General features: G+C 38.6%; 1 protein-coding gene across 12 annotated transcripts in view; it reads left to right on the top strand.

Moving 5' to 3' along the window:
- Nucleotides 1-2,826: 2,826 nt before the first annotated feature.
- Nucleotides 2,827-14,267, top strand: part of msi2b (musashi RNA-binding protein 2b) — a 259,035-nt gene continuing 247,594 nt past the window's right edge. For 4 of the 12 annotated variants that reach the window (XM_055017001.1, XM_055016999.1, XM_055016995.1 and 1 more), the window contains exons 1-5: nt 2,829-3,030; nt 3,367-3,407; nt 3,732-3,813; nt 4,398-4,482; nt 13,712-13,753. In XM_055017001.1, the coding sequence (XP_054872976.1) occupies nt 2,969-3,030; nt 3,367-3,407; nt 3,732-3,813; nt 4,398-4,482; nt 13,712-13,753 (312 nt within the window). In that variant the 5' untranslated portion in view covers nt 2,829-2,968. Of the gene's footprint in view, nt 3,031-3,366; nt 3,408-3,731; nt 3,814-4,397; nt 4,483-13,711; nt 13,754-14,267 lie in introns of all 12 variants that reach the window. The other 8 variants (XM_055016997.1, XM_055016993.1, XM_055016994.1 and 5 more) reach the window with 4 other exon arrangements.

Below are 14,267 nucleotides of genomic sequence, written 5' to 3'. Positions count from 1 at the left end.
TATTCATAAGATATGAGAGATTTTTGCTGGAATATGATGTGGAAAAACAAAAAGAATAGTTCGCGTCTGCTTTGGCATCAAGTTGTTTTGGTTTCAACTGTGGGTTACAACCCTTGATGAGATCTTGTAAAACGTTTCACCTACTCTAACTTTCCTTTCACATTTAACTTGGCTTTCTTCATGGTATAACAACAGTGAATGGAAAGGCAATAATAGCAATGTTCAAAAAACAGAATAATTCACAGTCACACCGTGAAACCTGGGCCTCCAGTGTTTTTTATTTGAGCATAAAACAGAAGTTGCTCTTCATGTGTTAAATCCACTGTGATTTTTGCACACCTTGTGATGGGCTTTAAAGCCTGTTGTTCCTCAGAGCTCATATTCCACATCAATTTATAACCTCCCTCACTTCTTTCTCTCTGTGCAGCTGCATGAGTGGATGTGATTTTCTTTTTCTTTCTATTTTTAAAGATTTTTTTTTTCCGGCGAGGAGCATTATATGTCCTTACTTGATGGACATAGTGGAAATAGTAATAGGAAATGTAAGGGACAGAATGACATGCAGCAAGTGTGTTGGCCAGACAGGAATTTAACATGGAACTCGCTGCTCAGGGTATTTCTGCCCAGATGTGATTTCTTGTATTCACATTCAAGATATATTCTATAGGATGCACATTTGACAACAGTAAAGTAACAGTAAATGTATTGGCGCAGAAAAGCTGTAATAAGTAATAGTCTTTCACATGAGGTGTCATATTTCCATTTTCTTTGACAGTCCTGTGCTACAAGGGATTGCCACCATTTGCTTCTGTTCCTTTGTTTCAGAGATACAGACAGCTGCAACGTGGAGAGTCCCCTAACTAATGACAGACTTTTAGCTGTTCAACTGACAAAAGTGTTGTTATTCGGGTTTTATCTAAGACATTGTTTCAAAAACATGCTGCCTGGCCAGATAAGAAATTCCCCCTGGTAGAACCCCGAACACTCAGCACAAGAAGACCTATTCAAAAAAAAACTTCAGCGTCTGTGAATAATGAAATAGGATCATGAGTCACGTTTCATACAGAGCTTTCATGCTAAGATTAATGCAAACTGCATTCATATAATATTTGTTGTCTGACTTCTGTGAGCAGCTATCTGGCATGGATACAAACAAATGTATAATACATAATTTAAACTGAAAGTCCGAATGCAATTTTTGCTTTGTTCTATTGATAGCATACTGTGCAATTAATGCTGATCACAATATATTTCTCCCACTGCAAATGTCACACACATTCATTTATTCTTCATTTCTGTTACCCTGCTTTTCCTTCTTCAAGGTCATGCAGAAGCATAAGACAGCTTATCTCTGCGTACATTGTGTGGAGGGCAGGGCTAGCAGCTCATTACAGGTCATCTACAAGGAAAGATCCATAATTACACCACTATATGTGCGGATACCATACTTTATTGATCCCCGCGGGAAAATTCTTTGTTGGCTATCATAATGAAGACAGCGGTTAAAGGTGAGACCCTGGGGTCAGCTACACAGATTCACTATCTTGACCAGGGACACATGAAACATGCTGGAACACAGATTGTAAGGCTCAGAGGACTTTCTTTAATAATCAACCCACCTCGTGGCATAATATTGGACACCTTTAAGTACATTATAAAAGAGGCTCCTCTGTGTAATCTGAGCTGTCTTTGATTTTTTAAGTTCTAATTTAGCATGTACATCACAACCAGTTATATGCAAGGAATTTGACAGTTTTCCATTTGCTTTCAAAGCATGTACACAAAAACATGCATGCATTTAGACAAGGGCAACAAGTTAAAAAAGGAAAATGAGTGTTTAACTAGTATGTACATCTATAGATATCTGCACAAGAGTATGTTTAACGGGATGGTAACGTGGTGGTGCAAACTATATATAAATATATATATATATATATATATATATATATATATATATATATATATATATATATATATATATATATATATATATATATATATATATATATATATATATATATATGAGGTACATTGTTAATAAATCCAAGCGTAGCTTGCCGCTAGTGCAGCATGACTGTATGGATATGGATCACGATTACAGCTCTACTGCTCATTAGGTGTGCACCTGCTTTAAAAAACTCACATTTTTTAATGCATTAACCCTGAAATCACCTCTTACTGGTAAAATGTACAACATATCACCTTGCAATGACATTGCCAGCTACCACTATAAAACTCTGTAGTGCTTCTGGGGATAAAACATGCCATAATTGCTTGTATTCAGTTGTTAGTATTCAATTATAGTTCAATTATAAACAAGATGCCAGTTTACTGGTGCTGCACAATACCTGTTTTACACTTTGCTTCACACTGTATGCAGCTTTCAGCTGAATTAAACCCCGATTATTTCTCAATAAACCCCTGCGAGCCATAACAATGAGGATGATTTAAATATTAACATGAAAATAGGAACTGCCCCACTTCTTTCTGAGGGGACTATATTGCACGGCGGAGGAATATTAAGTAAATGTAATTTTTAAAAAAAGAATAATAATAACAACAATAATAAAAGAAATAAAATGCTGCTCGGTTGCAATCTGTACACAGTATTAATTTGAAGTAACATTTCTCATGCTCTGTGTCCAGTGGTTTAGAAGAGCAATAAGCCACTTTCACCTCTAGTAGCTTATTGCTTAATTAAATGACAAATCGGAGGATTGGTTTGCAGATTGCCTGAATTGACGTCAATTGGATTGGTTAGGTGACAGAGTCAGGCTCCGCCCCCTGTGGGCCAAGGTAGAGCATGCTGAGAGAGGGAGGAGGGAGCAGGGGGCTGAGCTGATCCCACGTGTGACGCTTTCATTCCCGGCTCAGTAATATTCTCATAGCGGGGCTTTGCATATCTCCTGCCGTATCTGTGTGTGTCTGTCACTGTTACTGTAGTCCCAGCCTATAGTTTGGAATAGATATGGAAGGAGACGGGAGTCAAGCCACATCCGGAAGCCTAAATGATTCACAACATGACCCGGGGTAAGAATCTTTTGCTAAATTTAATCCTAAAGCACGATTTTTTTTCATGTTACAACATCTTGGAGAGGACTTCGACTGCCGTGCTGGATTCGTCCCCGCACAGTACGCACTTAAAACCCCCCGGTCCGTCTCCAGCTGCAGTTTTGGAAGACCTCAGCTTTGTAGCGAGAGTGGCCTCCTCCTTTTTTTCTTTTATGTAGATAGAGAATAATTACCGAGCGCGAATGTGTTTTCATAGTCTTCCTTTATCCTTTAAGGTCGCTTTTAGAAGTAGTTAGTCGTCAAAATGGCCGAACTGACATCTGGACTCACTTCTGTTGTGTTTTCCCCTTACAGTAAAATGTTTATCGGTGGCCTCAGCTGGCAAACCTCACCAGGTGAGACTGTTATTCTCTTTTACACCGTATCCGGTATTTCTTGTTGTTTTTGTCGCTGTGACTGAGTGCTCGTAGCTGTAGCTGCTGGCGGTGTATGTGCGAATGTGCACTGTGCAGTAGTGTTACTGTATGGGATATCTCACTAGTGTGTGCGCTCGATGTTATTTTTGATCTCCGTCCATCTGAAGTCCTCTATTCGACCCCTATGCGCATCGCGGGGTGTTTGTTTCTCTTCTTCTTCTTCTTCTTCTTTTGAAATGCACTGACAACAGCATGCCCATATGTTTCTGTCAAAATGACCCGACATATTTTCTCTATTCACAGACAGCCTTAGAGACTATTTTAGTAAATTCGGAGAAATAAGAGAATGTATGGTGATGAGAGACCCCACGACAAAACGCTCAAGGTAAATACCAGGGCTTTTCTACTTCTTTTTCCTTCCCAGTGCACATGACGATATCGCTTCACTTTGACCGTGTTTAGTGCTAATCCAGCGTGCATGTGTGTGTTTGTGTGTCCGCGCGCCCCGTGTGTCCGTGTGCGTGTGTCCCCGTGTGCGCGCGCCTGCGTGTGGTTTCACAGCGAGCCAGATAAGCTTAAATGCTCACTGCTGTAAAGCTGCGGCCGAATGCAATTTGACATTGACTTTGTGACTGCACCACAATGTTGGTGTAGTGTCGTCTCACATTGGAACACAGCAAATAATGATCAGCACCGGCCCCGGTTTCGCTTTCAAATCTGCCACAGGACGTCCATAATCTGGATTCCAAATGTATTTACAAGGGAAATATTGCAACAGTAATAAGGTCATAGCAATATTGCGTCTGCTGCCGTGCAGATTGCTGTTGCAAGTGGTGATGTTTTTCACATTTTGCATCTGCAAGCAAGGCAATTTCTTTTTTTTTCTCTCTCTTTTTTTTGGTTTTACTTTTGCATGTGTGCATTTTCTAACACTGTTTCCCCCCCTTCTCTTGTCTCTTTGTTTTGCAGAGGATTTGGGTTTGTTACGTTTACAGATGCTGCCAGTGTAGATAAAGTCTTAGCTCAACAGCACCATGAATTAGACTCAAAGACGGTGAGTTAATTTTATCTGCACTTATATAAGAGTTTATTCCAATGTTTTGTGTTTGCACTGTTCTGCCAACTGTGACTTTTCCCCGCCTAAGGCCTTGTAGGGAAACACCTCTTAGGTTAACGGGCTGTGTTGATCAAGGTCATGTGTATGGGCTAAATGCATGATTTTGCCCGAGCCCGGCGATAAAACACAACTCCAGGGTGAATATTATATGTGTTCACTTTTACTTCTCCGGCTGAGTGGGGCTGACACACCCCCTTATTTGCTGCAGCCACATGTGCAGCGTGCACATATCTCATGTGGAAACAGAAGGGCAGTCTGTCTCAGGACTGCTGCCTTGCTACTGTTTGACCCCACAGATATTGTGTTGTATCACACCTGATGCGCTGATACGCTTAAGTGTGAAAAACAGTTCTGAAACAACACATAGCAAAAAAATATGGAATGTCGATGTCAAAAACACATTATGTATGAGTATATTAAAGGCAAATCAATACATTTTATAACAACCAAGCTGTTGCTCAACTTGTCACTATAATGATGATAATAATAATATATAAATATATCAGTGTACTAGCAATCCACGAGGAGCATGTGTCAAATATTTATCATTACGAGTGCGTGTTCAGTTTGAAAGAGTTGTCTGGTTCACTTAAATAAGGCAATTGATCCACTGACACACACTCATTTATGAAAAACTTTGAACTATTGTAAAGTCTGCTTGAAATTTGTCAGTGGATGAATAATTAAACATGCTAGTCATATTTTGAGAGATATTTGTAGTGATGGATTAGACAGGGTCGAGATGAAATTCTATTTGTCTGGGATTTCTCCTTGGTAGTATCCAGATATGTTGGCATAGTTTCTGGAATGGAATAAGGCACGTTGAGGAGACATAGTGTGTGTGTGCTACCTCGGCTGAAGCCGACCCTGTATGAAGGAAGATTCTGAAGGATTTTGAAAGCAAAAGTACATTTTACTTCAGGTGGCAGTGTATTAAAGGCATGCTTTGAAATCTCCAGATTTGTGTAGGCTATGGCAAGTAATGCAAGATTTTGTCATTCATTGTAATATTCCTGGGCCTAAGTATGATTGGCACAGAGTTGAGAAACTTGCTGTTTGCTGGGCAGCGGATTTTGCTTTATATTCCTTCCAATTCTTTCAGCTGCTAGGTTTGTAGTAATGAAGCAGTTTTTTTTTTGGTTTTTTTTGGGAGCTATGAGCTTGCTGGCCAGTTTTCAGAACAGCCTAAAGATAGAGGCTTTACTTCTCCAAAATGGTTTTTAGTATTTACCCTAGTATAAAAATGAGTAAATTACCTTCCTGAAAAAGGAGACACACATACCATTAAAAAAAATTATTGAAATGCATAATGGGACAAAAACATGTCCAGCATATGGTTGAATTTTCCCCAAGCCAAACAGATACTTCCTGTTATGTTTTGCAAGTTTTAGTTTGCTCAGTCTCTCACTCAAACTTTAGGTGCATTTTATATGTTTTGTCTTCAGCTCTGTATGTGTGTCCAATGAGCAAGGGTGCTAAAGACATACAGTGACTCCAACTCATGTCGTGATTTAGTGAATACAGAGCGAATGCAAAGGTTTTTCGCAGTCAAATGACCAAAAAGCAAAGCCAACGGCGTTGCAAAACTTGCAAACATCTTTAGAGGGGAATCCATAGAAGCACTTTAAGGGGCTGCTTGAAGGGGTAACGATACAAACATACTTTGATGCAGAATCTAGAGCAGTTTGATAACTTCAAGTTTGACATTTTGAATGAACAGCTTTGTGACAGCTTGACAGCATATATATTTACAGCAAAGGTCGGTGGGGAGGGGATACGTTTGAGGGAGGGTTGCACATAAAAATATGCTCACACCTGAGAGTCGGCCCTGTGCAGCTCCAGTCTTTCACTGATGCTTGATAAATAGAGCAGTTGTTGCTTCTTTGTCTTGCCCAAAGGCGCTTTGAGAGCATAGGCAGCAGGAAACATTTAGATTCCAGTTGTATTTTTAATTATTCTGTTAAGATATTCATTGGATTACACTGGTGACCTGCTCATTCTGCAGTCTCCAACCACTGCTACAATTATGTTCCAGCTGACTTATTGATTTCAAATAGCTTTTTTCTCATCGTAGTTACCAGGCTTTTTCTTGTCTTTTACATGTAATTCCATTATGAAGTACCGTAAGGCCTTTTTCTTATGTGTAATTATGGAGTTAAGCGCAGGTTTTTATTGGTCTTCTGTTGCACATTAAGTGATATGCAATGTGAGTTATGTAAAATTACCATTGTATAGTTGTGGTTCACCTCTGTTTCATATCTGTACAAAAAGATACAGGTACAGGAAGTTTTTATTTTTTTTTTACAGCTGCAGATTTGCACACAAACAGTGGTATTTTATCACACTTATTGTAGGCAGTAGGTCATAGACTTATGTCATACATTTCAGATTTGACAGTACGTTACCCTGAAAACTGAGCAGTGACATTTTAAGGTCTGACATCGAATCATCATTGCTTTTGAATTATGGCCAGTCACAGCGAAGTTCTGTAAACTTGTTGCACATCTGTCCTGACTTAACTGACAGGTCACTCGAGGCTTGTTGTGAAACCTTTAGCTTTTTATTATCATTGCCTCCCCCATCAGGTATTTTTTTTTCTCCTAAAAAAAACCAAAAAAATATATATATATTAATACGTTTTGGACGAGGTTGCTTTAGTCAGAAATTTTGTGGCTATTTTTTCTGTTTTTATTAGATATACAATACAGAAGTGGCAGGAAATGAGGAGAGAGACCTGGCCAGGCTCAATCAGGCAATGTTGTGATTTCATGGTCAGTGTCTTAAACCCTTAAGCCACCAGGCTTCCCGGAATAAATAGTTTTTAATGACCGTAAGATAATCGTTTTGGATGCTGACATTTACACAGTCTGTATTTTAAAAGATACTCAGCCAAGTTAGCTTTGCCTTCTTGTCCTCTGTCAACAGCTTTCCATCACCATGCATTTTGCCATCATTCCTCCACATCTGAAATACAGTGATGACACTAATAATCCTGTGATAATAGGGGTAATCAATGGCTTTGGCATCATATACAACAAAGTGTAGCTGTGTTATTTCTTTTGCCAGGGCTTGACAGTGTAATTGACACACCAAAGATCCTGTTGACTCAAATACATGCAGAAGTTGATACCTCCTCACTCCTAATACGCTGCTATTTGTCCATCAGCATGCAGTAGAAGATTACAAACCTAAGGCAGCTGTCTGTGTTGTCTTCTTCACCATTAGTCACTGGGCTGTATCTGCTGTGCTGTTGTATATCTTAACATTCACACTATCAAGATCGCATTGCATTAGGATCTGTCATATCTCTTATAAAGTTGCTCAGCAGCAATGGGGAAAAATGGACCGCTCCAGCAAGTATAGATGTTTCTTGATGTGTTTGCAGATGTCGGCTTGATACAAGGCTCCCACTTTTGCAGTGCTTGAATGAATCCTCACCAGTTTCTCTGTCCTTTGTAACCTTGAGGGAAGTGAGTGGCTGAAAGTGCCATGAGTGGGAACAAGTTGAGATCGTATTCAATACATTTAGTTTGGGTAATTTTTTTAAAATCTTTGCATTTAAGGGTAAATAAAACAAGGGTGCAAACACACACACACACAGATAGTAAATTAGATTTTTAAAAAATAATATTAGTCAAAAATCGAAAAGAAAGAAGCATATATTCTATTGATTAGACAGATTTCAGTATGGATCATATTGTAGCATAACATTTCCCTGTGGTTGAGGTTATAAGATCTATAAAATCAATGCTACTACCTCCAAAATGCCTGGACGAGCAAAAATAGAGGATAGACACAAAATCAGAGTCTTCCTCTTCATTTTTTTTTTTTTTTTCCACAGCGTGCTCTGCTTTTTGTCCGGTTATGAAAACACTCAGACTAGGATGAATGTGAATGAGACATATGGGGAAGCACAGCCTGGGGGCTTCAAAACACACATGCTGGTAATTCAGAACATATTTACCATTTTTCATGATGCTTTGTTCAGTTTAGAAATATGCAACTCATAGCATCTGTTCCTGAAGATGTTTCAAGGCAGGCCTGTATGAACATGGGAGATCATAGAACATGATTTTGCATTTTAAAAGTAACAGTTGAGAAATTTACAAGGCATGAGATTGATTCTGGGGTGGTGTTTTTTTTTTGTTTGTTTCATGTAAAGCTGTTTTTTTTTCATACAAAAAAATGATTGAGATGAAATATTTATCTGGGTTAGGTGGGCATACAAAAGGTTACATGCAAAATCTGACAGATGCCATCCATCATACTTGAAACAGCATAAATGTGTTTCCAATCTTAATACACCACAACCTGTAAATCTTAATAATGTCTACGTTTTCCTGTAAGATAAACATATTTTTTTGTGATCCCGTGTAATTCCAGTCTTTATTGAATGACTCCGGGTCAACCTGTGCTCGCAGTTTTGATGTTTTAGGTGAGGCAGGAAACAACCTAAGAGGAAAGCAAGGAGAAAGGGCAGGGATGAGCAGCTGCTCTGGACAAAACTGAACCTTATTCATCAGATAGGAACTGGATGCAAAGTCAAATCACTGAGCTACACTGACTTGCTCTTACAAGTATAGCAGGTGCTCCGTCTTCTGCTGTTAATTACGGCTGAAGGCGTTATCACTTCTTGCTGTATTGCTCTCTTGTAAGTGCATACAGTCCATCAGATGTTTGTCAAGGCAGTAATGTACAATCTCGAATCTGGATTATATTCATCATGATGTTGCATATTTTTAGGGGGAAAAAATAGCCAATTTGCTTGTTGAGCATGACATTGGTAAAATTCTCATTACTGATTTGAGGATCATAACATACTGCCTTTTTGAGGTGTTATTCCACAGCGAAAAATCAGTAAAGATGGACAGCGCAGATATGAAACATTTATGTTGTAATTTCTTGTCTATTCTGTTGCTATCACACACGCACACCTGTGGACCTGCTCACACACTTATATTTGGGAGAAGCTGCAAGCTTTGATAAGGCTTTTCCTTTTAGCTTAAACACCGCATCATCATGCTAGTGTAGATATGTCTTAAGAGAGAGGAAGAGAGTTTACCCAGGAGCTGCATTAATATATGAATCCTTTTGTAAGATGAGAACTTAAGATATATGCTGTTTCTCTGCCCTGATCTCCCACAGTCGCATGCAGAAGCAGCCCTCGGAGACCCTATAGTAAAAGGCTGTGGAAGATGAAAAGATGCTGGGGTGGGGTTGTGGGGTATGGGGGGGATTCCTCTTGGTCTGTTCTCATTTATTACGTTGACATATCAGGTTGTATGATGTCTTGAGGAAATCCACTTTTGCTCTTTGTGAGACCGTGTTGCATCATATAACAAAGCCGTGTCAAGATTTAATTTGAAAGAGTCTTGTTAGGGTGATGGGAAGTCTATAAGTTTAGCAAATTTCCAAAATTATTTCATCGGAGAGGCAAGTTTTTGCTTCAGCTTTGTAAAATACTTTACAAGTAGTGCATCTTTAGCATGTCACTTCTCGTGCCCTTGTGAATTGAGCCATGTAGTTTGGGTAGATGGTTAAGATTTATCTGAGATACCCACAATGCAAAAGGCTCCCACGCTATAATTGCAGGACCTTTTGTAAATGACATCACATTAGTGGCTGCCAGTCAGTTGTGTATAACAGGTACTGCTACCTGTGATGAGATTGCTACAGTAATTGAAAGCAGACCCTTATGCATCCTACAGACAGTTGTAGTTAACAGATGCTGCTTATAGTAAGGATATCTGAACATTTTCTTTTCTCACAAAAAAACAAATGGAATCACACTTGTCTTACGTGTAGACTGGGTCTAGCTCCAGGTTAGAATTTTGGAAAAAATATGTGAACTCATTGTTGCTGTGTGGCAATGATGCATTTTGATTTCACTTTCCATCTGAACACATTATACCTTCGGTTGCTGTCAATTACAGTGCTACATTTTCCATTCCTCCATGTATTTGGCCCCTTCAGGTGCAGGCGGAGCAGACTGTTCATTTTACTCAACATGTGATATCTTTATATATGTACATATATACATATAGATACCTGTTTGCTATCTGATTTGTTTGCCCTGCCTTTGATTTAGCCACGTATTTTTTTTAAACTAGGGTCTTAATTAAGTATTTTTCTGGTACCATATTATAACCAGCTACAGCTAAATCAGAGGTCTAATTTTCTAGACTACAATTGTGTCTTTTCAATTTATGATATTCCAGAGGGTTTTAATGTTGTTTTTCTGTACACATTTTCCCTACCTGTGCCTCCTCCACTGCTACATCAGCTTAAGTTCCAAGAAGCCACAGAATATGCCTAAACTTGTTGCGTTAAGCTGATGTAGGTGGAGAATGCTATAATCAAAGCGAGCACAAGAGCGTTTTCCCAAATCTATTAAGAACACTACTGTCTGAAACAACAACATAGAGCAAAATAAGCAGGGCAAACCACTGACAGGTATTTTTTTTAATTACTTAAAATATGTAATGTTACGAATAGTGATAAACAGCAAAAGGCCTGAATGAAATAAGATTTACAAGTAATCCATGTGAAATTACTGAAACAAGTGCACCACTCAGGTCTGGTCCTGATCCCAAACCTGATGGTATGTGTGTTACATAACAAAAATGTTTCAGGAAGGAAGTATCAGGTGAAACGGAGACAACGTAATCTCTCGTTCAGTGGAATGGTTATCCAGTGCAAAGGGTAATGCGTGTTTTAGCTCTTGGACATAACAATAAAGGCACTTTCTACATAAAAAAAACTCTCATGCACTCAGTATGTAAAGCAAAGGGAAACAATTGCTACATCTCGTCTCCTCATAATTTGTAATTTCTCAAAGGAGTTATTCATCACGAGTTGTGACCTAAAAAGGTGCTGCTACACCGTTTCTCAGAAGGATTGGTTAGTAAGTCCTCATTGCCTAATTTGGTTGCATTGCTCGGAGTGTGATTTAAACAATCTGCAGCATAATTTTATCACATACTTGTGCACCTAATTGTTTCTTTTTGATATTTGTAATATTTTAAACTGGCTAGAAAGCTATCTGACATTTCTCCTGCTGTGTTGTAGTGTTCTCTTGTGCCTGTTGCAAAGAGTAATCTTCGTAGTGAATAGAAATTCTCAGCAGGACAGAGTAACAAGTTTATGCAGTGCGATGAAATGAGGTTTGATGTGTTGTGTATATGCTTAAAAAGTGAGATACATTACCAAGTATAGGACTTTGGTATTCAGAGCATAATGTGTTGTCTTTGTTCAAATAGGGTGCACAAAATAATTGAGTTTGAATTGGTTATGCCTGGGGCTAAGTGCTAAAACAAATCTTTAAATGAAATTCATTACAAGCAGGGTTACCGTGCCCAGGTGTTATTGAATTCATTTCTCATTTTGACCTGATTTGGAAAGATAACAGTAATAAGTGAGACAGACAGAAAAGATGACAGTGACATTGCACATCATGGTTTCCCTTCAAACAGATTAAAATGTAGTCAGTCTCAATGGCTTAATTGATCCGTGCAGATGGTGTCTCTTCTTCTTCTGTTTTCTTTCCATTGTTTTCCTCAGCATGATGAGATATCATTTTCTTAAATAAATCCATCTGCGCTGGAGGGGTAACTTGTGGGAATGCATAGAATTGGTATACAAATTGTAAATAATTCAGTATTAACACACAGCGAAATAAGAAACGGCATTAAGAGGTTCTCTTTTAAAGACTTTGTTTTGGAATTGTTCCTTCTCAAAGTCATTGGTATTCAGGCAAATACAATTTAGGATGGCATTGCTGTTCGAGACACTACCTCTTCACTCTAAGTGCAAGCTTGATGAGACCCCCCACCACATACCTTCATACCAGTGAAATTAATGAGCAAAATGAAGCTAATGAGATAACAAGCACAAGATGGAGAAACAGGCTGATCTGACGCATCCTCCCGGTTATTTGGCAATATCTGGAGGCGTCACCGGCCTCAGACTCTCATTTTCTTCCTGTCATATTCAATCAGCGGTTCCTGCCTAAAATAAAAGCGAGTCTCTGCTGCGACCATGACCAGCAGAACATTGTGTGGCTGGCCTCCACGCTAACTTTTTATTTTTTTTTACACAGCGACGATTCTGTTTAATATATATGTCAGGTTATAGCACCAACAGATAATTCGGCAGCACCGATAATTTGCTCCAAAGACACACACACAGTCATTTACAGTAATTAATATGTGGTTTCCTAAAGTACATTTCCAAATGCAGTGAATGTTGAGCCGAGTATGTGTCATTGAGCTCCGTCCGTTGTAGATAATTTGCAACTGTAAGTAATGAGGTCAGTGATGTTGGCCAGCACTCTTTGGAGAAACTTTGGGCTGCCTAGTGACAACCGTGACTTGAAATCAAACCAGTTATTGGGAAAATCTGTGCACCTGTGTAATTTGTAATGAACCAGGTCAAGTAATAGGCCAACAGTAAATTCAGATGTTAAGTTGTTTGGATTTATTTACTGAATAAAACATGTCTTTGACTGCATCATGCAATAAATGGCAGTTTACAAATGAACTGGTCACCAAAAACATACACAAAATAAGGAATTAATTTATTATTTAATAAAAATATAGACTATAATATTTACACCTGTCATTTGTTAGGTGAATTCGGTATACTGACTGCAGCACAGCTCTGAGAGATATTTGGTTATCCAGAACCATGGCCCAGTATGTCTTTAGTGAACATTTCCCTGAACTAGATTGTGGAAAAGCGGAAATATGCCAGAGTTGACAAAAGCATTTAGCAAAACAGTGTCTTACAAAATCCCTCCTTTCTATAGTCTTATTATTGCTTTGTTAGTTAATTTATGTGGACACTCAATTTGTAATTGCAATAACTTGATTACAGCTGTAGTTCTGGAAAATGTTTCTTACTCCAAAGCAGCTGTTTGTATTGCCACATCTGTTTATGAAGCTTTTTTTTTAATATCTTAATGACTCAGTTAAAAATCAACAATATTTAACATATGAAATTATAAATATGTACTGAAAATAAGAGTGTTTTCCTGTTTCTGTAGAATTTAAAATGTGAGCAGTTGCACTCTGGGGCCCTTTGTTGATGCCTGTTCGATGCCTTTCACCCTTCAAATATCACAGCTTTTCTTCTAACAACAATTTTGCTGTTCTTTTCTTATTTTCAGATTGATCCTAAGGTTGCCTTTCCCCGTCGCGCCCAGCCTAAGGTAAGAATAAATTGGTCACTAACCCCGCTCAAAGAAAATGATTATGTCTCATGTCACTAGCTTACCTAATTTTGTGTGCTCACACAGCAGATACAAAGAGATACAAACACCTAGTGTGGACCCATTGTTCTCACTTTGTCTGTGCTGATTCACCAAAGCAATTAAAGTTGAAAATAACAGATTTAAAGGAAATTTTCAGCATGATTGAGGTTATGTTGCTTTTCTGTATTACCTCACTGTTTTATATCCACATCATTTTTTTTCATCGCTTTTATCACGTTAGGCTTCTTTCATCCCTCTTCATAGCTCCCTCATCATGGCAAATGTTTTCAATGTGCTCTGCCTTACTATTACAATATAGTGCCATTGTAGCAGAAGGTGGCAATTTTGGTCTGCAATTGTATTAAATCAAGCTTTATTGTCTGTTTAATGCAACAGAGTAAAAGTGGCGAAACCATCTTGCTTTGGTAACTTGCCTATTGACTTGACAGGGTCGTGACTGACAGGAGACGGA

This window comes from Amphiprion ocellaris, chromosome 14 (genome assembly GCF_022539595.1).
Source record: "Amphiprion ocellaris isolate individual 3 ecotype Okinawa chromosome 14, ASM2253959v1, whole genome shotgun sequence".
Classification (NCBI taxonomy): Eukaryota; Metazoa; Chordata; class Actinopteri; family Pomacentridae; genus Amphiprion; species Amphiprion ocellaris.
This window is presented reverse-complemented; position numbering and strand designations above follow the sequence as displayed.